The 27,027-nt window shown below is 41.1% G+C and overlaps 1 protein-coding gene across 1 annotated transcript in view; it reads left to right on the forward strand.

Annotated features, from left to right (window-relative positions):
• The window catches only part of fbxl17 (F-box and leucine-rich repeat protein 17), a 211,362-nt gene that overhangs the window by 143,715 nt on the left and 40,620 nt on the right, over positions 1-27,027 (forward strand). The window contains exon 9 of the mRNA XM_071483374.1: positions 3,144-3,220. Coding sequence (XP_071339475.1) covers positions 3,144-3,220 — 77 coding nt within the window. The remainder of the gene's footprint in view (positions 1-3,143; positions 3,221-27,027) is intronic.

The following is a 27,027-nucleotide window of genomic DNA, read 5'->3' on the forward strand; positions in this document are numbered from 1 at the left end:
TGGAAACTGTGGCCTTGAGCTGTTTATTAGCTAGCTTTATAACTATAGCAAAAGGCTTTCTCTGGACTATTCCTATTCATCTTTCATCCCCCGTGGTAGCAGAGAAAACTTGCTTGGCTTTCTCGCCCTATTCTCTTGTCATCATCATTTACTCCTCGTCTTCTTGTACTCCAGTGTCTTGCTCATTTTTCTGTTATTGTTCAAAATCATCCTCATTAACCTCCCCCTCAACTTACCTTTCATTTCTGTCATCTTGTGCTGTCTGCTTCCTCTCCTCCACTCATCCAATCTTCACTGATTCCATGCAACCTCTGCTCTGACTCTGTTCTCCTATTTTCTCACACATTTCCATCATCTCCCAGTCTGCTATTTTTTTCTTCCTTCAGCTTATTTCTATTCCTGCATCTCACACTGTATCCTCATCATCACGATCCTACACATTTTCTCTTTGTCACCTCATCAGTTCCCTCTCCTACCCCTCTTCTTTTCCTAATCCTCCATCCCACATATCTCCATCAACTGCATCATCCTTCCCTCATCCTCCTCCGTCCATTTTCTGCTCTCCTTATCTTCTCCACCACTCTCCTAAAATGTGTTTTTTCCTCAACAAAGTCTCTAAAAAGTCATTTTTTCCTCTTTCTCCTCTTCATCCTTCCTTTTACTGGCGTTTTCCCTCCCTTTGTAAACCACCAGCAGTAGCCTCGTGAGCTCGAGCACCTTGCCACCCTGTTGACTTGCTCGCTACTCTGCATCCTAATGTGCATCATCTCCTGTAGCATTGCCTCTGTCTAAATGTTAAGTATGCACACCGTGTCCAGCTGGGGCTTTTGTCACAGGCTCTGTACATTATTGAAAGCGAGCAGATCACTAATTCATGTCAGCTGAGCCTTGTGGGGTTTGCGTGGAGGTGGGTGGGAGCTTGTTGCTTCTTGAAGGCCTTTCATGTGGCTTGAACCATGTCTTGGCCTTCACATCCCACACCTCTGTTCTGCCGTCCCTCGTCTCCCCTGCTGTCTCCTTTCACATCTTCTCATTTCACCTCACTCCGGCCTTATTAATAACCTCTTATTCTTTCTTCTTTCTATCCCTTTTTTTTCCCTTTACGCAGCTCTGTCAATCTCCCATGATGTAGCCCCTGTGTTTCTGTTCAACCACTGTGTTCTGTATAGAGACTTCTACTCACTCTCTCTCCTGCTTTCCATCTCTCCTTACTCTCTCCCTCATTCATTGATGTCTAATCTAATTGCTTTTGCTCTGACCCTGGGGACCTGGGCACAGTGTAACAAGCTCCCAGTGGATACACTCTGCCTCCACCTTCATCGCTGCATCCCTGAATCTCTACTTTCTTCTTATCTGTTTCCTCACCGACTCTTCCCAGTGCATTCATTCATTAGCAGCACTAATGCCGCATCCCCAAGACGCACAGCGTGATATTGTGATCCCACCGACTGAACTGAATCTTATCAAAGGCTGACCGCTGCACAACATTCGGTCAGCAAAGACCAATTGCAACAGGTCTTTTTTCCCCCTATTTTTAAGTGAGGAGTTTCTCTAAATCACATCTTAGAGTGGGCCACAGAGAGGGAGAGAGAGAGTGGTTGATAGAATGGGCTGAAGTAAGATTCAGGGGGAAAGAGAGAAAAATAAACAGGGAGAGGAGGGAAAGGAGAATGGAAAAGTAGGAAAAAGACAACATGATAACACAGAGAGGCTCGCGGGACCACTGCAACTGAAATGTAATAGAAAAGGTGAAATATGAAGATGCAGCTCAGTGAACTAAAACAGATAAGCCATTGCACATTTTAACAGCTTTGGCTCCAGTCAGAAAGAAGGATTTTTAGAAATATGACACACATTTTAACTCTTCTATCCTCCTTGATCCTACGGTGCAATATGACATCCATGAATAGTGTCATCTTAAATATGAAACCTGAAGCAAAAACACACAGGCTTACGAATCACGCTGCGTTCGAGAGGCTCAGGAATTTCTCTTCACTGAATTCCCTGTTGATCTGCATCTTATTTCCTCTCACTGTTTGCTCGATAGTGAGGATGTGGCAATAAAAAACATGAAAGATGCTCAAATTCTCCCGACAAGTCCCCACGCGCCACGCTCGGTCTGTGGTGAGATAAGCCAGCGGATAGTGAATGAATATGAGTGATGCATTTCAGAATAACCTCAGGTGTCTGTCATGTTGCGTGGAAGTGTGCGAGCACAGTGCAGATACTTAGACAGCACAAACACCCTCAATATGGGTCCCTGTTTCACTTTGACATGAAGCTGACACCACTTTTAAAGTGAGAGCCATACAGTATGTCTGTGTGTGTGTGTGTGTGAGAGAGAGAGAGAGAGAGAGAGATAGTACGAGCTTTGAGTCTTTTAAGTAAGTAATACTAAATATTCATGATAGAGCACCAGGATGAAGATCAAAACGTTTTCTCCTGAAGGTTAATAGGTCAAATGCGTTGATCAGAATCTAGTTGTTGCACATACTCCTCTCATTAGAGGCATTTAAAGAGAATTATTTGTTACAGATACTCTGATCTTCCCCTTGGCCCTCCCTGGTGTATACTCTCTCTCTCTCTCTCTCTCTCTCTCTCTCTCTCTCTTATACACACACACACACACACACACACACACACACACACGCATACACTCTGTAGGTCCTGTGGGCTCAGGCACTGGGCTGAATGCAGATATCTCTCTTTGAAGTGAGCAAGCTTACTATATATGTGTGTGTCTGTGCACGCACCCACACGCACAAATACACACACACACACACACACACACACACACACACACTCCTTGCTGTGTTAGTGCATGCTTCTTTAATCAGATCAGGTGTTTAATTATTAATGTGTGTGTTACAAGAAGCAGGGGCAGAATATGCGAACAGTTGTGACCCTGCAGCTGTAATGTTTAACCTTTACTGTGAAATAATTCTGTGTGTGTGTGTGTGAGAGAGAGAGAGAGAGAGAGAGAGAGGGAGTGATGTAAAGAGAAAGAAAGCTGCAGTATGTGTGCATACATCGTAGGGTTTTGCAGACAGGTCTTGCCTTCGAGCAAAAGTGAAACACAATATACCGGACACTGATGCCGCAGGTGACACTTTAAACATTTCTCTCTCTCTCTGTGTCTGTAGGTGTGTGGAAATCATCGCCAAGGAGGGGAGAAGTCTGAAGGAGCTCTACCTTGTGTCCTGTAAAATCACAGACCACGGTAGGATACTCTCAATCACTGTCCCTCTGTTGCAGTCAACCTCCAACATTATTATCATAACCATTATTACCCACAGTCACTACCATGATTCGGGACTCATTTGGTTTTACAACTCGCCCCTTATGAGACTTGCAAACAGTAAAAATATTATTGAAAAGTTTCACACAGAATTAAGTAACGTTAGGTGGATCTCCTCGGTGCAGTTCATAGATGTCCACACTGTGCTGTACTCTGCTGTAGGATTCCTATGAGTTTGCTTGTTTCTCTGGATCAGAGTGTTGGCTGACAGGAGACATACAAGGTGTTTTCCTTCCCAGCGTACAGACAGGCACCCTCTATATCCCACTAGCATCATCTCCCCTTTTTATTTTGTTTACACTACCTCCCTCCTCTGCTTGATTCCGTTCTGCCATATGTTTTGCAGAATATCTGAGTCTTTTATCACCTGCAGTACAATAAACAATCGGGGTGCTTCAGTACCGGAGCATCAGGAGAGCAATTCTGACAAACACTGCTTGTAAGAATGATTTGATTCCTTGTGTGGCATTGTGTTTGTCTGTTTAGTTGTTGTGATGCCAATGTGTGGGTGTAGGTGTGTGTGTGTTTGTTTGTTTGTTTGTGCGTGTGTGTCCCCTGGGAGTTCCACAAATGAGAGGCACCAGCTGTGTAGCCAAATACTGTTTTCGGGTGCTTACTTTTTTCAAGAGGTGCTCAACAGGACACAATCTGAAGTTCCTTTTCTTGTTGCATATCTTTGGTCCAATCATCTTTTCAAATTAAAATACCAGCAATCCCCATTGTGGTCAAACCAAAGCACTAACTGGGATGAATTGAGTTTGATTGTCAAAGTAAGTTTAATTTGACTTTTATTTTAATTAAGTCCATGTTCTTTCAACAGAAGTGGCTTGTGGCATTTTTGTCTTGCTTTTATACTACGTTTATACTACGTTAACTCATCAATGTCTGAATAAATTATTGCTTGCCAGTTGCTCGTTTTTTAACTTGCTGTTGTCTGAATGATTAGTCTATTGAAAAATGCACAAAGAGACTACTGAGATAAGAGACAAGTAGGCCTTCTGCTTGTTAGTCTCATGGTGTTTGCTCGAGAGCTTAGAGAGCTTAGGCTGGGTCGGGAGCTGTTTTTGTTGTGGGTCTGCAAAGCTCATCGAGGTATGTATAATATCTGGATGTACAGATTAACTTGTAAGATGGCGTATTATACCCTTTTCCTACAGGGACCAATGCATGATGTTGGCTCTAAACCCACACATTAGCCTGCTTGAACGCATGTTCAGTCACAGTTCTGTTATTTCACCTGTCAGTCTTGCTTCCTTCCTCACTTGTTTTTGCTGTGTTTTGTGGTTGTTGTGGCTAAGTCTGTAAAATGGATCTATAAATCTAGATCTACAATCTATAAAATACAAACCTACGATTTAGAACTCGTGGTAGTGTATGAAGTGTATTCAACCCGGCATAGGAGGAAAGTCACAGAACACACAGGAAACCCTGGCCTGTGAGGGGATTTTTTAGTGCAGTGACCCCTCTATCAAATAAAACACATTGCCTGATCCCACGCACAAATAAAATTGAAGTCTAGAAGAATCTTAAAAAGATTTTTTTTTCATGCTGTTAGTGTGTGTGGGGAGCCAACAGGAAGTCAGATGGCTTGGCTGGAGAGGGTCTCCCTGAGGTGCCTTCTCTCCAATGGCTCAGCTGGAGAAGGACTCAAAAGTGCATGTTCACTGGGTCTCAAAATGTGCAATCCCTCTGAAGCCCTGTGTGCCCAGTGAGCAACTTCCTTGAATAGGACAACATCTTGGAATGAGGTATCCAGTTTTCTGCATACATCCATGATGCTGACCCATTCAGATCCACGACAAGCTGCATCATTATATCTGTCTGAATCAGATGGTAGCCTGTTGCAGTTTAACTTTGTACTTATGGAGGCACCGCAGTCAGCAATTTACAGCTCCAGTTGTTGGCTACTTTTCTGACGAAGCTGTCTGCTATAAACTTTCATCTTTTTGCCCTCAGTAAATCTATCTGTTGTACTTTTACTAAGTAGTGACAGCAGAAATGGAAAAAAAGGTTTAATGCTATGAATTAATTGCCCAAGGTTTCTCTAAGGAAGTTGTGATTATGTCATATGTGTTGCTGGAGCGTTGAATGGTTATTCTCAAACATGAGCTGCAGTTTGCTGCCAACGTTTGTGAGTTACAGTGACAATAATCACCCTGACCCCCCTGAACCCGAACCTTAACTGTGCATGCGTGTGTGAAACATTATGTGGGCGTGTGTCTACTGGTGTTTGATTAATGACTTCAAGATCACAATAGTACATTAAACCTGGAATGCACACAAACACCCCCTTATATATGCCTCTCTTTCTGTGTGTCTCTCTAATCATTCTGACCAAGATGAATTGGTGATATCTGATCTTCTTCCTTCACTAATGACCCCTCTGGCCCTCTTTGGCTGATGATGGGGTCTGTGTGTATTTATATTTGTGTGTACGTGTGTGTCCTTCCAGAATAGAGATGCCTGTTGTAGGAGCTCTGTGCTCTAACAAAATGATTGGTGGATTTCCTGCTTCAGTCTCTGATAAATTAAATAACAGAAATGAGATTTTACATCTGCCAAGCCGGGCCCCCGTTTTTTTCCCTCCCATCTCCTGTGCTAATTATTTTTATTAATGGCCTCACTGAGTGCATTTGAGATGTCCACAAGCCTCTTACATTTGAGTGTTCTGTTTTTTTCCTCCCAGCTTTTGCTTCCTGTGTGATATTATAGAAGCTTTGAGAACGGACAGAGAGAGACATAAAGACAGGTTTAGATGACAGAAAGCGAGAGCTAGGCAACATGTAATTTTACTCCCAGTGCAGATGGTTTTAAGGATTATTTTGTGAGGCAAAGGAAACAAATGGAAAAAGCGAGGATAGAGCTTTTTTGGCGTAATGATCTTACTGAAAGCCCTATTAGTGCTGTGGAGGAAAAAAAATAACTTCCTAGACTTCTCTCTCATTCATCAAAGAACATAAAAACTAATTTGCTAAATAACATTTTGGTTGTAATCAAGGAAGTATAGAGACTTGCTAAACACCTGGTTTCTTTGATTTCACATATTAATGCATTTCAGTAGCTGTTGGTTTTTCACACATGTAATTTAGGATTGATGATGTATTATGAGCCAGCTACTGATGGTTTTGTTAAATCTCTAGAAGCACTTCATCCAGATTTCCTCTTGTCTTTCGATCCGCACTCACTTTTCTTTGTGCTACCTAATCTTTTTTGTTCATATGGTCTTCTCTAACTTTGCAGACATTTTCCTTTGTCTCACTAACAATTTAAAAACCTATGAACACCTGCCACACACACTACTCCACATGCACACACGTGTATCAAGATCAGAATAAAAGAATCATTCATTCATTCAACCTTCATTTTACCTCAGAAAGACGTTGAAGTAGAGACCTCATTTACAATACAGTGCAAGGGGATAAAAAAGTGCCTTATAAATAAATGAAACCCGGTGTCTGTCACGCCCCACAGAGAGAGAGGGCCACCCAACCTTAGCATACAGCTCACAATGATGAGTATTATAATTATCACCGGTAATAAATCTTAGTGCAGAGTGATAAACAGCATCCAAGGGCTTCAGAGTCGCAGCTGAAGCATGCATGTGTAAAATGTCACCATAGTCCAAAACTGATAGGAAAGTGGCTTCATTAAGTGTCCCTCTACAATGCAGAGGGAAACATGTTTTATTTCTATAGAAGAAACCTTTTTTTTTTCCTTAAGATGCTCACCAGTTTAAGCACATGGTATTTAAAAGTTAGAGATAATAAAGATAATTGCATTCAGTGACTCTTTCAATATTTGTGCTATTCTTAGTCGAGATAAGGACATTTTCATCATCAATATTTTTGGCTCTGCTGAAAAAACATGAATTTAGTTTTTAGAGCGCAACTTCTAAATCAGCAAAGAAGCACTGATTTAAAAAACTACAATTTATGTAGTTGATATTCTATATCTCAGTTACTCAGTGTGTCTACAGAAATGTGGTCAGTGGTATCCAGAAACTATGTATGACCTGTACCCACATCTATTCAGACTCCAGGAGTTCTCTGTAGTTCCTGGACTCCAAAAACAGGGAAAACATATGGAATAAATTTAGTATCACCCTGGGTCCCAAGCTTATTTAGATAATGCAGCTTAACTTTTCATAAGGAGACCCTCCAGCTGTTGGCCATCGAGCAATTTAAGACCTGACCCTTTGTTAAAGAACCACTAATCTACAGAGAGAGTGCCCACTTATCACTGCCACTTACAGGTTTGGAGGGCTGCAAGGGCTTCCAACACATTCACTTGTTTTTAGCTCCCAAACATGTCACTGCTTATCTTTAAAAAAAAAAAAAAAAATCAAAGTAAAGAAAAACCTGGCTTCTCCTAAGTTCATGAGATAGAGAGGTCAATTGAAGTGTTTTGAAATAATGTTAATGACGTATTGATACAGGAAATAACACTTTAAAAAAAAAAATTTCCTTCCCTCCTCTTTAAGTAAATGGCAAGATACCATGAGGTAACAAGTCATGAGAGACAAGACTTTTTTTTTTTTTTTAATTATTCACACATGTAAATGAAAAAAAGAGGAGCACCTGAAATCCTTATTTACATAGGCATACAGGTGATGGACTCAGTCTGCCCATTACCCTTGCAGAAATAAAAGTACCAGTATAAGATAAGGGTTTGAAACCTGATCCTGATGGGAAAACCTTCTCCGCCTCTCTCCCACTTCGTATCAGATCTCAACACCACCACTGTCCCCCTCAATGAGTGGCCCATACGCTGGTAGTGGCCCATACTGTTTCTTCAACACACCTGGATAGACTGATGCCTTCTTGTCTCCTCTCAACTAGCACTCGTTTGTGTGCGCCTTTTGTCCTTGTGTGTGTGTGTGTGCGCGCTTTGAATTCACATGCGTCCATTTGTGTCTCTGCACTGTGTGTGTGTATGTGTGTGTATATGTATATCTACTTGCGATTATCTTGTCCCTTGTAGCACCACCTGCTTTATCTGGAGACAAAAAGAGAGACCTTGGCACCTCGGTTCTTTACATATGGTAATTCTTCTCTTTCACCCACGCGCCTCCCCACGATCTCTTACCTTGTCAGTCATGGCCTCCTGTGTACATCTGTGCGAATACAGGATCGAGTGAGACACCTGTGGGAGGCTGTGCGAGTGAGAGGGAAGAAAAGGAGCAGCTTTGGCCTCGGTTGCAAAGTGGGAGGAATTATTTCAGGCTTCTGGAGTGGTGGAAGTCAAAGTCCGATGTATTTTTTTGCATAGGCAATGTTAGGTGGCTGGCATTTTGAGCTCTTCCAACTCTTAGGTGGCCATGAAATTCTCTTGGTAAAATCATCGCTACAGAATATAATCACTTTCAAACAACCAAATTCTCTTGTGTGTGTTGCTGACACAAGTGGAAACCAAGCTGAGCTATGCAGAAACCTGATAATACACACAGCAGTCACACACAGTCGAGTCCTGTGTCAGTTTTGGATAAGTCCTACATTGTGTATATAGTTGTGTTTTGGATGTGCTGCAGCTCTGATTTGCTTTGGACTGAAGGCTTCACCATAGTAATGGGAACTGAGGCTAATGGGTATCACAGTATTTGGAGCTATCTGCCTGAAAAAATACAAAACAACATTAAAATGATATAACATAGTCCTATTGTATAGTTGAATCATCAGGTGACTTGTGGTTCTATGTTTTGGAACATAAAGGATATGATTAAAAAATCTTTGGAATGGGAATTAAAAGTGGGAAAACTACTTCCTGAAAAAGTGTCTCCTTCTACTTTGCAACTCTATTGCTCCTAATTGGAAATCTTGACAATGACAGCCCAGCCTCCAGACTGCTGTGATTGTGTTGTGTTGTTGTATAAGAGGGACTGAGCTACTCAGATTGTGCATTTCATTATGTCCATCTGTATTTACCCATCTGTCAGCTTGTGAGATTATTCTTGTCATTCAATTTTCATTTGTCTTTTTTTCTTATTTGTTCACCCCCTTCACAGCTCTCACGTAGTTAACATGCATCTACATTTTCCTCCCTTTTTTCTTTTTCTTTTTTTCTAGCTATGAACACGGTTCCAAGACCAAACCCCTTCCTCCTCTCTTTTCTCCTCTCATCCCCCTTTCCATTCATCTTTCAGCTCTTGCTTTCATCTGAGGTGCTTTACTCTAAATGCACTGAACGTTGATAGATGGGGCTTTCCTGCCCCTCCCCTCGAGCAGAACCTCAAGAATCAGTGTATGTCTTCACTTATGCGTGTGTGTTTGTGTGACTCTGTGCTTGTTTACATTACTGTTGTGTGAGCTTGTGTGTACTTTAACAGGTTTCACTTGCTGCTGGGGGAAATTCTGACACACACTTACTCCCCAGAGTGTCGTAGTGCTTTTTACAAGGTGAGGTTACTTAGCATAAAAGCAGCCGAAACAGCAAGGTAACTACCTTACTTGACAATGAAAATGACATGTGATTGTTATGCTTCCGTATAGGATATGATAAGACCATTAGGGTACACACAAAGCTCAAGAGTTACTGTGCTTGCTTTTAACCTTAAGCCTGTATTCACTTTTTATTATTCTGCGCTATTTCTGGGATTGATGTTCATGTCAAGCCCCTTCAGCGTGATATCCCTGTCTTGCAGGCCATGGTTGTATGACACAGTGCCATAAACTCTGCACAACACTGGAGTGGGGACTTATATGAGGTGATCAGTTATTGTATCTACATGTGGCGTGATCACACTTTTCATAGTGATGTGGTAACAATGTGAAAGGCTGTCGCTCTCTCTCTCTTTCTGCCTTCTCTCCTTTTTCACATCTCTGTTTCTATTTGGGTGTTTGTGTGTTTTCCTTCCATCTTGTTTGTTTGCTAAGCGGTTATTCACCACCATACAGTCTAAGTGCTGTGAAACATAATGTGATGTAAACTTAGATAGTGTAATAGCTTGTTTGCTCCTCTCTGTCTGGCATTCAGTAGGTAAATAAAGTAACTCTACAAGCAGTCGATTACAATGCGCAGAGCTGTACAGCAGATTTATGTGGGCTGCTAAGGGGAGCAAGTTAATAGACAGTCTTTGTCCGTCTACATCTCCACTGTGACTGTGGCTGTGTGTGTATACATGTGTTTGTGTAGACAAGTAAAAAGGTTATATCTCCTGGTTGGTTTGCTGTTTAGTATGACTCGGTCTGTTCATGTTCATGGCCACTGGTATACAAACCTGTTTTTTTCAGAAATTTGGTACTGCTCTTGTCATGTTGATATTCAGGAACAACATTTAAGGAACCAAAATATGCATCTACAAGTATGTTGAAAGCAATTCATAGAACAATGCAGCTATTCTTATTTCTTTAAACATTTATTGTGTAATACCAGTATACACCTTCTATGTAGAAACACTGAGTTATTTTGCTGCTGTTGATGTTTCTTGAGAAGAAGTCAGTACTGTTGCTCAGTGGCCAGTGAACATCAGCATATCACTGGGTTAAATTTTTTGAAATTCTTGGTCTTGGAGAGTGAAATAAGTTTTTTATTCACCTGGCAACTTCAATGTTGAAGGAGTGTAACCATCACAACAGAGCTTGACAGGAGAACTACCCGGGCGCGATCCTCCTGACATCAATTCCATTAAGCGTAAAACAATGGAACCGGAGGTAGCCAAGCCCATAGGCCAGCTCCCATGACCCCTTTCCACATCACGCTGTGACCCTAAAAACCAATGGAGCAGGAGTACATAGAAATAGCACATACTAGGAAAATTCATAAGCGGTGTGTTTTCTCCTTGAGGGGTAGGAGAGATGGTGGAACAGGGGGAGGGAGAGAGTAACATATGTTGCTGGACACAGGGAGGGCAAAGACTCATAAAGTGGGTTATTATCTCTGCAAATCAATGAGACCTCCTGAGCCGCAGGGAAAACAACCAGCAATTCACCAGGCTCAGAGCTGGACTTCAGTGCTACTGGTGGACCACCTGGTTGCTGCAGCATAAGGCGCTGATGTTTGTTCTGTGCTGTCAAGGGCTGTGACTAATAACTAGTTTCATTATGGATGAATCCATCTATTATTTCGTTGATTAATCAAATATTCCTTTAGTGTCTATATGGTCAAGACAATGAAAAAAAGTTGTAGTTTTTCAGCCATCATAGTTTCCTCATGTAAAGCAGAGAAAAGCAGCGAATCTTAATTTAATCAAATGCACTATGAGAAATAATTCCTTTTTTTGCAAATTGGTGTTAGAATTTGTTTTTTTTGTGAAACTGCTATGTTTAACAAGGCAGTCAGTAAAACCATAAAAGTAAGTGAAGAATTGCTTTCAGCCATGGAAACTCTTTCTTTTTGCTGTGGAGAACAAGAAGGATGAACGTTCTCCCACCTATTACAAGTTTGGAAAGTTCATTAAATAATAGACAGGAAAGCTGAGAGGGTGACGGGTAAGGAGGGAGCTGACACAGCTCGCCAGGCCGGACTTGAACCTCCACAGGGAGGGCATTTAACTGGAAGACCGCTGCTCAAGTGCATAAGTACACTTCCATAGGGTTCCAATCTACAGATTCTTCATAGTGTACAGTATATAAATCGAGATTTCCATTTCCTTACATCAGCCTTCGCTGGTATTTGCAGATTGGGGAGCAGCGCAAAGAGGCTGAAATTGAATTAGTTTCCATATATTGTCCTCTCCTCCTCTTTCTCCAGCTAAGCCCTGTGGTCTATCCACTGTTTGCCTTATGGGGGAGAAAAGTGAGGGGGGCTTAAGCTGTGAAGGCTGGGGCTTACACTGTCTACCATCTTACTGGTCACACACAAACACACTCACACATTAACTCTCTCTCTCTCTCTCACACTCACCCACTAAAAAACATACACAAACACACACACACACCCTTGCCTCAGGGATTACAGCCAGGCAAGCCCCGTTTGCATTTACACACTCAGATGCAAACACAATCACACAGGCAGTACACACATATTATAGATGCACTTTTGAGCTCATGCTAATATCTTCCTTCACTCACACTATCAAATTTCAACGCGCACACACTTTGCCATAACTTTAGGAAGAAAAAATGTTTAAGCCCCTGCTATTTTACGCTTAAATCTACGGAGGAGAGGGATTGAACTGATTTGGGTGTATGTGTGTATAGACAGATTTATATGTAAATGTGTGGTTGTCTCTGTGTACACAGATGTATGTGTCCCTCTGTACGAAAGTGTGTGTGTGTGTGTGTGTGTGTGTGTGTGTGTGTGTGTGTGTGTGTGTGTGTACATGGTGCCAAAGCATGTAATCATGTGTCTGTGAGCCGCTGGGTGACGATAATGTTTCTGTTCTAGATAGAGGTAGCTTCAGTAACAACAGGCCCCATGTGTGTTTATGAAGGTTTGATATAAATGGTCCATTTGTTCTCTCTCTCCTCTCTCTCTCTCACTCACCCTCATCTCTTCCTCTTTTTCATCCTCGTCCACCATCAAATCAGCCCTGTAGTTCCTAATAACAGTGTTCTTTAAGTGTGCCCGTGGGACTCAATAACACCGAGCTGTGTAAGCGTGTAGAAGATGTCCCTGTTATTGCTGGCTATAAGGTTTTTGTTTATAGGCGTGAGACATTGCATTATCTTATATTTCTTATCAGGGCCATTGTGTGTGTGTGTGTACGTGTGTCTGTCTGGATATGACAACTATTTCTCCAGAGGCAGCATCACATCCATTGTGCCTTTGCCTCATAGTAGCACTGATACAGCCCGTGGACAGGTGTAAAATACTCAGCATTGCTATAATGACTCAGAGACTTGTCCCTCTCTCTGTTGTTATCTCGTGTGATTTTCTTGTGCATTGCCATCCCTTGTTTCTCCCTGTCTCTCATTGTCTTGATCTGTCCCTCTTTCCCCATCTTCCTCCTCCTCCTTATCTCTCTCAGGTGTGAATGGAGCTGTCCTCTAGGTTATGTGGGTGTTGATGTGTGTTGGGGACCAGATTTGGGAGTGTTTAATAGTTAAAGCACCCTGCTGTGGGTTCTATAGTTAGCTCTGGCTCACTCTGATGATGCTTAGCAGAGGGAGATGCTCACTTACAGTACTTACAGCACTGTTTCCATCCTTTTGGTTCTATACTACCACTGCTGCTGGTCTGCCTTTATCAGTTTCTCCTTCACATTTCTGTATTGATTTCATATTTTCACAACTTTTCAGACAACATATTATCGGATGCCACAAACTACTGCACTATATACCATACTGTACTGATACTGAGCTAAACTGCACTAATTTATCCTCAACAATGTAAAGAGTAGACGATGCCTTGAAAAATAATTGTAAATGACTGAGTTTCTTCTCTTTGGCCTTGCTAGTGTTACTTTTGGTGTACGTACTCAGTCCTCACACAACCTTGACAAATTATGCATGGTTTGAAAGCTCTAAGTCTCCTGATTATCTGTGCATATCACTGCAACAGATGTTCACATAATTAGTTCAAGTTGGATATAAACTTTACTAAAAGAGAGTTCTGACTGTAATGAAAAAGGTTGAAGGACAGTAACCTTTTTGTTTTGAAGACTTCATTCTCAGCCTTGTGCACAAAAATTCGGGTCTCTGCTAACAGGTTAAGAATTTTTTCCAGGCGTTAAACAGAGCTTGTTTACTACAGACCAGCAGAAGGACAGGTGAGTACACTATCCTGCCTCTACAGAAATTTGCTGGAATTCATATGAATAAGTAAATATGCAAAAATAATGAACACATTTTAAAATGGCAGCAGCAGATAATAGCCGACTGCAAGTATCCAAGAGGGAGCGTCTTGCCACAGTGATGTTGGAGAGCACACAGAAACGGTTTTGCGGTGCAAATGAGTGAGCCAAGATCATTCACTGCTAGAAATGTCAACAGCACGTGTGACCAATGCCATATTGGCGACATTCAGTGGGGGTCAAAAGTCTGAGACCGCTTCCCCTTTTTGAAACCCACTGTATGAAAGTTACGCATAATTCCACTCTTTTGATTTGCAAATACCTCACAAATCGATATCCAGCTGCTTATCACAAAAGCCCTCTGGTATTTTTCTGATATCTTACATTTATCTGACTTGGTAGTTTATAATATGAAAGGCTCTGCAAGGCGTAAAACCCCAGTAGTGTGAAGTCAGTCAAAGCCCACCATGTAACAAAATATTCAATACAGCTGTTTAGTTATACTGTAGTTTTAGCTTTTTAGGCACAAAGAAGAAGTAGTATGTAAGAGAACTAGAATGCCAGGGGCTCTTTTTGCTGCAGGGCATGCTCTTCATTTGAGATTTCTTCTTCACTGATGAGGCTTCAAGAAAGCTTTATTTTTTTAAGCTTTGCTGGCAGTTGCCTTTTTGCTACGATCTCTGAAGAACTGTGCATGTAGCGACTTGAACTTAAAATAGCTGCCTCTTTAACAGTGTTTTTTTTTCAGTGCTATTTTATTTAATATCTTTGTACAGTAGACTTTAAAATGAACAATAAAATAGTAATCTGCTGTAAATTAATACCAACATGCTATCATTTAGCATACGTGTTTACTTTACGGTCAAACATGGAACTTTAAATTACAAACTTTCCTTTCGGAAGGTCATCGGCTCTCTCATTTTTCTACATCTGTATATTTGAGAGATAATGCCACTGCTAATCCCCTGCAAGGTCAGTGCTTGTATTGGATGATTATCCCCCACTGTTTATTCATACTTCCTGCTGATGTCATTTCCTCCTACTGACTCTGACCTTTGACCTGTCATTTACCTCCTATCGTTGCCATGGTTTACTCCACCTTGGTGGCTGCTGTCCAAGAGAAGATCCCCATCTTTATCTCTGTAGGATTCCTCTGCTTACAGGAAGGTTACTGGAGTATCTAAATGCAAAATGTGTTTTAAAGGTCACTTTTCATTTGGAATCCCTAATATCATCTTTCATCTTCTTTTCTCACCCCTCACTTTTCATTGGCTTCTCGTGCCAGTTTCTTTGACTTGTACATTTTCATCCCTTTATTCGTCTCTCTGTCCAGATGATGCCCCCCTCCCGCTGTTTGACAAAAGTACTGTACATGAGTTAGTTGACGGGGAATGGCCATAATACACAATGCATCGGCCATGTTCATATGGCTTAGCTTGTGACAGCTCTGGCAAAGAGCCACATTGCTTTTCTCCCCTCACCATTCAATCAGTGGCACTGATAAAGCAGAGGACAGCCACTCCCATTACACTTGCGTTACATGTTTTTGTGTGCATGTACATGATTATATGATAAAAGGCGTGTATAAATGGCTGCTCTTTAAACATTAAACGACGGCAGCGGGAAGTTGCGGTCTTGGCACGACTGTGATTTACTGCAATATAGCATGTGTGCTTCATTCTGTATGTGTGTGTTTTATATAATATGAAAGATCTGTGTGGAATTGTTTGATTGACAGTAAGGTTCTTGCCCCCACCTTGAAGCCATAAGTCTTCTTTGTAAAATCCTTAGTTCTTCTAAAATCTCTACCTTCCTCATTACTTAAATAATTTCATTGAAGTTATTTTGAAAGCTCTTGTGAAAAAATTGCACACAGGGTTAGAATTTGCACATGCTGTGGCCTACATAAAGGTTACTGAAAATTATAATAGTGAAACTGGTTAATGTTGGAACAACTCTGTTTTGTGGAAAACATCTCAAGGCACATAAATTCCTTATAGTAATATTAATATTGTTTTCAAATAATTGCTCAAAACAAATCCAAGACAATTTTTTGAAATGACTTAAGGCTACCAATTGAGTCGCACTGGCTTATAAGTTCAGGTTAATGAATAAGAAAAGGTGAAAAGTGATTAATTAAATTCCTTGGGGTCATAAAGTGGATGATTAACAATGTGAATTCATTCAAAGTTAATTGAAATTTGAAAATACTCTGTGAGAATGAAACATTGCCTCAAGATGTAGAATATGTCACCTTTCAATATGCCAACTTTACTTGAAAGAATCTGTATTCACACGTTGTCCAGTTTCTGACTGATCAAGGCAAAGTGAAAATTCATGCTCGGAGTTATTCTTAAAGATAGTTATGCCAGTCCTGTCAATCAAAAAATCTCAACTGGTGACAAAGTCGAGTGGTTACTGAATGGGTGTGAAAGAGGAAATGTCCCTTTTTTCTGTGATACCGCCATGGCTGCATGTCAGGACCTCAGTCTACCACTCTGTAGTATCCATTCATCCATCCACATTCCTCCCACACCCTAGTCCCCCACCTCGGTCTTCTCGTTTGGTGCTCAAACTCTGTCCTCCGCTCGCCACCTCTTTACATATTGTAATCTGTCTTTTCCCTCTCCTCCTCCCGTCCTCTCTCCTTCTGTTATCAGTCTGTCCTGTAAAGCTTCATTTACAGAGCAGCCCTAATCAGATGTGTACCAGTGGAGGGCAGTTTGTGAGAGCAGTGTGTGGCCCAATAGATAGCAAGGCTTAGCAGAAGGGAAGCGCATTGTAAGCCCTCAATTATATGCCTCACACCCAGATGGAGGAAAGAGACACTCAGGAGGCCTGTTTGTGTTTTTGCTCATTTATCTGAGTGTCATTTTTGAGTGTGGTTGTGTGTGTGTGTGTGTGTGTGTGTGTGTAAGTGTGTGTGTGGCTTTATATGCTTGTTTTTAGTGTGCAGTGAAAATAAAGGTGAGTAAGGAATAAGGAGTGAGTAAATACACACTTTTAAAAGAACTGTATCTTAAATTTTAGCAAGGCTATGATTGATTAATGGCAAATCTCACATCTACACCTGTAGGTCTCTTCGTCACACTGTATCATGTGTGAACATTCTGGGTGTTTGTGTGTATGCATGTTACTGGTGTGTGATCATGGTGGGACTGGGAAAAAACAGTGATTGTAGAGAGCTTAGAGCAGCTGCCTTATTTAAGATAAACAGGTGGTTGGCCTTTTCCATCCTTGTCTCAGTGCGGTGAAGAAACACACTTGAATTTACTGAAGAAAAAAAAAGCAATGGAGATGTCTGTAAATCTTTCTAATGCTGTTTTGTGTATAGCCTGCGTGTGTGTCTTGCTGTATGTTGTGTGTTTTCTCTCTGTATTTATTTCCTCTGCTGTACTCAGGTCTGTCTCACAGAAGAGATGTCTTATAAACAGCAGAGTGATTCTCACTCTTCTTGTGTTGTTGTTTTTTTGTTTTTTTTTTAAAAAAAAACAATGCCACTTGTTCTTGTATCACATCCACTTACCAGAATTCACAGGCGAGTTCAAGAGCATTCTCTAATGGGTGTTCATGAGCATTACAGAAAATTTGAGATTATATAGTTTGAAGTACATTTAGCAATACAGAGACACCACAATCCAATATGCAATAATGTAATAATAGTAAGTATATGTCATTGTACTTTACTTAACCTCACATTTTAATGTGGAGAGCGTTATGGTGGGTATGTAGATCGAGCCTTTTCCTTTCAAGGCCATTCAAAGCTGATGGTGAGGCTCTGTGGCGTTAGGCCCACAGAGACACCAGCGTAGAATCAGATGAAGCATGAAAAGGTGAGCTTGGAAGAGCAAACAGTGAATTGTGTTTGAACATTTCTGCTGCTGGACTTCACTGCTTCAAGGCTGCCTACCTCTGCAGATAGAATATTCATCTACAGTACTGTCCCATAGAGGCCCATAACCTTTGGTGAAAAATCACAGTGATATTCGACCTTGCTTCTGTGTTTCGTTACTATGCAGCCTCCAGTGCAAACAGCAAAGCTTTATTTGATGCTGCTAATATTATAGTGTGTTTTTGGAGTTGACCTGTATTAGCTGACCATTCCTTGAATTCTCTTGCTGCTGCCAGTAATTACTAATATGCAGCATGTCATGAATCCCCGCGACTTTTTCTCTTGAGTTTATTGCTTGTGTCTGAACTTGATACCGTCAACTCAAAGGCTTTTGTAGCACAAGACCCAAAGCTCTGAGATAATGCTGCCATTCAGCACTAAGCATGGATCACTATCGGCCTGCCTCATTATCTGCCCATACTAACTACTGGTGGGTAAATAAAGTGATTAAGTTTGGACAAAGCTGTCAACAGGAGACAAAACAACTGACTCTGAGATTGTACACATGCACTGCTCATCTTTTCTCACCCGTTTTCTCTAAAGGAGAAGCAGTAAGGTACCAGTGGAAGAGACTAGAACAAGATTTCTTATGGTGCTGGTCACCCCCCAGATGTCACCCTCATGTGCATTTAATTTACTGTAAGCAGTAAATTACAAAGCACCATTCATTAGCAAAAACACAGAGCTGCAGTATATGAAATGGCTAATGATGTCGTCATAGGAAATGCAGTATTAATTCAACTGATGTATCATCCGGAGACACTAGAAGATGAAGTGAGAGACCACAAGTGCATCCGTTCACCAGTACATGGATTATTAATACTCACCAGGCTGCACTGATGTTTTTGTTGACACAGTAAATATAATAGTAAATAGTACTAGTAAATGTACAGTGTAATTGTATGGACTCTATAACAGTGTTAAAAATGATATGAAATGAAATGCAGCAAAAGGCTATTTGTATTTTGTACCTTAACGTACGTTCACAAAGAGGGCTGTCCTAAATGAGTAATTAGTTAAATTATTAGCATCCATTTACAGTTATCACAGTAGAGCCTGACTGTCAAATGACTGTAAAAAACAGAAATGCATTTTGGGGGATATTATTTATTTGTTTGTTTGATTGTCTGTGATTGTGATGTGAACCAATGGGGATGGGAGGGCATGACAGTCTGACAACATAGGTCTGAAAAAAAACTGTAGGAACTTTCATACGAACAGTTAATACTACCCAACTGTCTACACCAGGGGTCGGCAACCCGTGGCTCCGGAGCCGCATGCGGCTCTTTCATCCCTTTGCTGCGGCTCCCTGTGGCTTTGGAAAATAAATAATGAGTATTTAATTTAAATTTATTTTATTTTAGTTTGTTAGTATTTTAAATGTTATTCTAAATTTGAAGATTATGGTGATCTTGTAACAGTAAAATAAAACGTGTTTAATTTTTTGTCTCTCAAAATATGCATCACACCCGCCAGCACGCAATTTATTGAGCTTTTCGACCCCCGGTAGGCCAACCATGGATAAATCCAAGGAAAGAAAACTTTTTGAAGAAAACAGAACGTTTAATGCTACGTGGGCAGATTCATTTGCTTTCACTGCTGACAAGGAGAACTCAAATAGACATTGAGTATTTTATTTGAAAGTAACCTTCAACCAAGCGTCTTTTTTCGGAGTTCAAAATGTTTTTGTTGCATGCAGAAATAAAATTTTGTTTTCTCTGTAGCAGTTCATTGATTTCATAAATGCAACACACTATAGTTTTTTTATACATAGCATAAAGATAAAAACGATATATACAGTGTTATCTTCATTTTAGATGTCAAAGGGTTTTGTGGCTCCCGGTGTTTTCTTTTCTGTGGGAAACGGGTCCAAATGGCTCTTTGAGTGTTTAAGGTTGCCGACCCCTGGTCTACACAGTAGATCTGACCTAGACACTGTAGCGTATCTTGTGTGATTCACATGGCAGTCAGTAAATCATGTCATTTTGCTTTTGACTGTCTGCTTTGATACAGAAAGGTCTTCTTTGGTCTCGGTTTAGTTAACCCCTGAAATGATCTGCCTTAATAGCACACTGTATCACACAGAGACAGCTTTTCAGGCCCTCTGCTTGGCAGGAAACCAGCTATTACAAGGTCAGCATTACCTTTATTACTTCTTATTAGTCTACATTATATCTCATGGGAGATTTTACATAAACACACACCCACACCGACACACAGGCTCCTCCACTATATGCTCACTGAAATGGCAATAGGGATCCTGCCTCATGCCAATAGACATGCCCTCGGGAGCCCGGTAAACATTAGCTCTGTGTTTTTCTGTTTATTGTTTGGTTATAGGCTGTGACATTGTTGTTTTTTTTTTTGTTTTTTTTTCCCCCAATATGCAGTCTCAACACAGTTTATGGAATGGAAAGTGTATCTCTTGTATGAAAACACTGTTGTATGTTTGCAGCTGCAACATCTCAGAAACATACATGTACAGTTACTCAACCGCACGTCAGCGCAGATGTGCCACAGCAGTGTATTTCTAGCACTAATGACAACTGTAATTGTGGTTGTGTGTTTTCCTATTTTGTCTCTAAAGATTATGTTTGTGAGGCCCAAGGGCCCACCGATTGTTTTGAGTGTCTCTCCACTCTGTATGACTGCACTGTGCCGCAGGTGCTCAACAAAGCAGCCCCATTGGAATGCAGCAAACGTGTCTCCATAGTGGCATAAGACGCATTTTTATCGACACCTATTTCTCCACTCCTGCGAGTACAATCAGAGGTATCTGAGTGGTCTTGGCTTCTGGCTAATACAATGAGTGTAGACATGCATACTCAAAAATACAGAGATGTACACAGGCTTTCGTTCTTCAACAGCTTAGAAAAGGCATTATGTTGTATTGGAGTGAAGTGAAGCCGGCTGTATCATGTATAGAGAAAATACATTGAAAGTGGGTTGTGTTTGTCAGAATGGTTGTGATGGAGGTTTCAGTGCCTGCCTCCATTTTTCACCACTGTTCAGTCAATTATAGCAGGCCTACGTAGACAACATCCATTAATATCAGTGCTGGCTGTTTGCAGAGAGAAGACTCCCAGTACATGCATCAATAAAGTAGAATTAGGGGAAATAGGGGCAGAAATATGAAATGCTCAATAGAATATGGCATTTACATTGACAATCAAACCATGAAATGCATCTCTTTCTCGCTCTCACTCCCACTCTGTCTCCTCCTCTCATGTTTTTTTTACTCTTTCTTCCCACTTATTATTCACAGGCAGTAGTCCATTGCTAAGTGCAGGTGAAAAAAGCCATTAAGTCACTGGCTGGAAGGCGTGTGTGTGTGAGTGTGTGTGTCTGTGTGTCTGTGTGTCTGTGTGTGTGTGAGGGAGTGACAGCAAGACGGATTGCTGCCCATTCTGAAACATGACATTCTAATCGGTGTGCATGTTAATTAAGAGACTCTATTGAAATGTTTCTTGTGGCTAGAGAAATTGGAGGCTTAATGAATGGAATGTTCATGTTATATGTATGCAAAGAGTGTGTGTGTGTGTGTGTGTGTGTGTGTGTCTGGCAATAAGGAAAAATCCCTCTATATGATATTTGTTTTGTTGTTCATATCAATATTTCCTTGTATGTTTTTTTAATATGTTTTTTTCCACCTCTTGCAAACCTGTTTCCCTTAATAGTTTCCTTCAAATGGTGAGCTCAAGAGTCGTTTAGTATCTGATTGAGCTCTACTGGTTTCTTTTGACTCAAGCTACTATTTTTTTTGTCTTTTTCTTAAATCCCAGCAGGGATTTGGTGGTGACACTTGTGAACAGGCTTCCCTGACATTTGGAAAATATATTAAATATCAACCATATGCTCTGAGTAGAGGCAGCATGGCAAGTTCCCCTCTGTGCGTGTGTGTGTGTGTGTGTATGCATGAGCATGCCTTTCGTTAGGGTGTTTGCACATGTGCTTTGAGACAGAAACACATAAGCTGAAACGAATCAGATGATTCAGAGTTGGGACTATCCAGAGTCAAATTTTAATGAACACTTCCCTATAGCTCTCAGATTTCTTTCTGTCTTCAGAGCTCAGATCCATAAAACGTTTGTACAAATTCATAAAATGTATATGACAGTCTAACATGGCTTTTATGTATTAGCAGGGGTTAAAGGTTATGATTTAAGAGGCTTGTATGCAGCTACACCTACTGCAATAGCAAAGGTTTTAAAGTCACATCACTTCTGTCAGAGCCAGGCACTAAAATTATCAACTGATCTGACATCTCAGTTTGATTCCATAAACGCTTTGCCTCTAATGAGGCTCTATTTCTTTTTCAATTCATCCCACTCATCTCAACAAATCATGTCAGTGTTCAGGTAGAACATGGGGTGAATTTTAGAGGTGATCAGTTGCACACAAAGTCAATGGACAGACATGAGTGGCCGCAAGTAGATGTCACTTCATGAATTTGTTTCATAAACTTACATACAAGGGAGCTTCACTTATGCTTTTCTAGTCTTATCAACCACTCAGAGTTCTTTACAATGGAAGCCACTCTTCCCCATTCACACACACATTCGTGCAGTGCTTTTACTACACATATAGTGCTTTTCTACCATACACACACATTTGTATGCCAACGATATATCTGGGACAATTTGGGGTTCAGTATCTTGCCCAAGGACATTTTGAGGAGCAGCCGGGAATCAAACCACTGGCCCTCTGATTAGTGGACGACCCGCAACCGTCCCACAATGGCCCATATGTGCACATATTTCAGTTCAGTTCAGTTTGAAACTAACTTCCAGCTAACATCATTACATAGGCTGTTGGGGGGAAAGTCAACAAAGACTGCACAAATGTCTAGCGGTCATTTTGGACACACCTTTTGACCACCAACTAACCTACTTGTGGGTAATTGCATTGATATGATGTCTGGCAAAGAAGGTCCATTCTTCTACCATTCTACAACATGAAGGCAACATCATGTGTCTTTGTTGTGCTCAGGCTAGATCACTATATATCAGTCTTACTTACCCATTGTAATTGTTAAAATAACAAAATTTCTCCCTCTACCCTCAAGCCCACAGAATGTATATTTATTGCTTGGTTGACCTTCAGAAGTCACAAAAAAGTGTATTCTAACAATCGTAGTGTTTCAGTGTGAGAGCCACAGTGGAGTCAGCTACTACTAGTTGCTTCGATCAATCCCTAAATATCTAGGACATTTTTCCCAGATGAAGTTGTTTGAGGTGCAGTGCCTTACCTGGGATAGTTTCTCAAGGCTTGTGTACCCAGAGAGGGACTGGTAGGCGCATCAAGGACCGTCCCCCACCGAGTTAATCCAAGATGAGCAAATTAAGTACTGCCTTCAGAGAGGTTTCAGTGGTTCCTGGAGGAGAGAAGACTTGATTCCATTGGATCTGTGCTCTCTTTTGTGCAGCGTTTGTTAAAGAGAAGTCTGTCACATTCTACTATCAATTGCCATGTGCCAGAAATCTGTTCTAATGTGGGGTTTGGGGAGAGATTGGTTTTCAACCACCCTCTGCTGAGGCATTTCCTACAGGGAGTGAGGTGCCAACATCCAATGATAAAGTGGAGTTGCTGGTGGTTCTTGACACCCTTTCAAACGAGTCGGTGAAGCTGTTGGGCAGTGTCTTTTTTTTTTTTTTTTAGCTTTTATCAATTCTTTCAAAATGACTGCAGCCACCCTGAAATACCTTTAAGGACTAGCAAGTTCTCGTTAGAGCCTGCTGTCTTTGTTGTGCAACTACTTCATGATATTTAAGGTTAAAATCAACTTAACAAAGAGGTGCCACTCTTTTCAACTTCCCTTTTCTTTATATAAATTAACTTTTACTTTTGAAGAACTGGCCAATTGCAGTACAAAGTGGAGAGTTTTAGAAAGAACAGAAAAGGGCTTTCCTTGTTAAAGTATATTATCTGGTCATTGAATGTAGCTGGTAAGTTTTTGTTCATAGGTTTTTGTAGGTGTATATTTTGCCCTGGTCAGAACGCTGGCCAGACAAGCTGGCAAAAGTTGGCGCATTTTACCCAGCACCTGTGAGCACCGTCTGTGGGTGTGAGATGTGTGTTGTGGTAGAGATCTGCCATGTTGGTGTGTTACATGTATGTCTTACATAACTATCACATGGAGAACACTGTTATAAGACAGATATTGTGGGTGAGGATAGGGTTGTCACAAGAACCGATACTTCCGGTACCAATTCGATACCAACACGCAAAAAATACATCGATACCTGCTTTTTTCTGGCACCGTCAGAACCGAATATTCAACTTTTCCCTCGGCGAGCCGTGTCGATTCTTGGCTGAACTGACGGGGGCAGTATATGCGTGTGAGCAGCATAGAGCAGTCAGTGGCGCTGAAGAAGAAAACCTGAGCTAACAATAACAATGGCTTCAGCAAGTGGGAGTGGAAGCAAGAGTCTCGAGTGGAAATATTTTGCATTCGAGGCAGATGAATACGGAGCAATTCTAGACACAAACAAGCCGACATGCAAACAGTGCCTGGTATTAGAGGTTTTAGTTATGTGAGATCAGGCTCCACACCACTGTTGTTTTGTTATTTATTTGCATATTTATAAGAAGAAGAATATTGTTTGTTTTATATACTTGAAGGCTCCATGCCACTGCTGTTCTTTTTTGAATGTAAATAGTTGAATATTGTTGTTATTTATTACCATAAAGCAGAGTATTGCTTGTGTTTATAGTGGTATTAAATACTTGACAGTTTAAAGAAGTTTTTAATAAATGAGTGAATTTAAAAGTACATGGGTTCTGTTTTGTTTTTGTTTTTTTAATCGTGGTATCGAATTAGTATCGAGAATCGTGGAAAATCACAGGTATTGGTATCGACTACTGAAATTCTGGTATCGTGACAACCCTAGGTGAGGAGTGAGATGATCTTTGACCTTTAATAACAGAAGCTTCTATAGGGTTCTACAGAGCTTGTGAATGCAAATTTGAAGTTAATCAATATAAGCATGAAAGCATATTACAAATGGCTGCCCATGATTGGCCTTGGACAAGATATCATAGTCCCTACCATACCAAATCTGCTTCATCACATCCACAGATCTTACCGCCTCCCTCCCTTACCAAACATTTGAACTTATTTACTTTGAAATTAGCTGCATCCCGATCAAAAATTATTCACCATTTTGTAATTCCTTTCGTGGACAGCGCATCAGCTAGGTTATGTGGCTGCAGCAGCACGAGGACATGGAGGATGGTGACTGACAGGCCAGGGGCAGGGTGACAAACAAGCTCTACCCTGAGCTCCGACTATTGATTTCAGCTCAGAGGTCTCAGCCTGATATGGCAGCAGTCAGGGTCAGCCAGCCACCTAAGCTAGAGCTAGCAGGCTATTAGCCTGGAAAGGGAGATGTGGGAGAAGACAATATTATCGTCATGGCCAGTGAGAATTAGGGGTATAGTACGTGCACTGCAAGTTTATGATGTCACTCCCATAGGAAACAGTGCAGAAGGCACAGAGGAATCTCATTGTGTTGCACCTGGAATTTTAACTGACTGCTATTTTGTGTCCTTGGGCAACTTTTTTATAGTTATTGAACTTCTCTCAGAGCATTTCAAACTGAAAGAAAATGTAATTGTACTGCTTGAATCCAGCTCTGGTTCCTTAAAAATCTGGGTGAAAAAAGCATTTGTCATCATCAGCTTACAATAATGTAATCTGACATGAAAAGCTTACAGTGCTGGAATTTGGTCCATGACTGTCTCCCACATTTCCCTGCACGATTAACTTCACATGCCAGGAGGAACAGCTGTATGTGGTTACCTAGATGGCAGTTGTTTTTCTGGATGTGATTCACTCTTTCTTTCCATCAATTGTATTTGCATTTTTAATGCAGGTTCCATGAAAAGTGTGAACTAAGTGCCAAATGGTAGAGCTGAGGCAGGGTGTTAAAACCAGAGGGGATAGCTTGCCCTCTGTATGATAAGGCCTCTGTTGTTTTTCCTGGCCAACCAGGTGCTTTATGTGGCTTGCAGTTACTACCTTTGCATGGTGATAAAACTTTGCCTCAGCTAGCTACAACAAACAAACAGTGGTTTGTTTAATGGGGTGGAAACTCTGTACCGATGTGTGGTGATTTATACCTCACAGCAAAACTTTGAATGTCAAACACTGAGACTTTATTTTGTGTTTTGTTTTGGCTCTTGTCAGGCATTAGATTTTTACAATGAATTTAAAAAATACATATTAATACATGTGCATGTGATGCTTGCATGGATCCATGGCAACGCCGTCTTGGTCTATTTGGTTCCTCCTTGCGCCCCTTATGACTAATGGTGAGTGAGTTCCAATGTAAACATGGGGAGGCCAGGTTGTGCAGACACACCAATCTGGCCTGTTATGTCAATCAGCCTGAGGTCTGTATCAGCCTCAGTCACGCTAGCTGTCTGCAGCCTATGGTGGATGGGATTACAGGACTTAGTTTCCCCTACCTGGCAAGACACCTCGCTCTATACAGCATCAAAGACAACACTAGTGCCCTGAGCATTTTCATCTGTTTTGTAGAACTCATTACAGTGCCTTGTGTTTTTTAACATGCGGCCCTCTCATTACCTCCAGTTGGCTGCCACTGCTTTGATCTGTGACAATGTACCGTTACAGCTCCGTGCTGCTGCTGCTGCAGCAGCATATTTTTTGAAATAGGCATATTAGAGCCTAAAGTACATCTGTAGTTTTGATTAAGGTGGATATGGCTGAAATGTCCCCCAGTCAAAGCCAGGCCAACCCCTTAGAGTCACCTTGTTAGTGAGTGGATGCTCAGTGCACTGCATCTCTGGACTTTCTTATGTGAAGTCAGTTGATCTGTTGTGTCTTAAACCCCTCAGAAATGCTGCTGAATAAACCCTGAACTCAAGCAATGGTGTAGACAGCACTCTTTTATGGAAGTGACCAGTGGGCTGATGAGATGCAATTGAATTGCATATCTGAAACACTGATGGTAGCGTTATTTTATGGAAGCTGTTTTTACTGTGCCTTGGAGCTTTGCCAGGTTGGTGTCATAGTGTAGGGAGTTACAGTCCTCTGGACTCAAGTTATACGTCCTTGTTCAAAGGAGTAGGAGGGGTCAGCTTTTTATGTACTGTAATGATAAACGGATGAAAAAAAAGAGAAATAAAGTGAATTCCTATACT

This window comes from Trachinotus anak, unplaced genomic scaffold, assembly GCF_046630095.1.
Source record: "Trachinotus anak isolate AG129_WGS33_773 ecotype Australia unplaced genomic scaffold, CSIRO_AGI_Tana_v1 ptg000008l, whole genome shotgun sequence".
Taxonomy (NCBI): domain Eukaryota; kingdom Metazoa; phylum Chordata; class Actinopteri; order Carangiformes; family Carangidae; genus Trachinotus; species Trachinotus anak.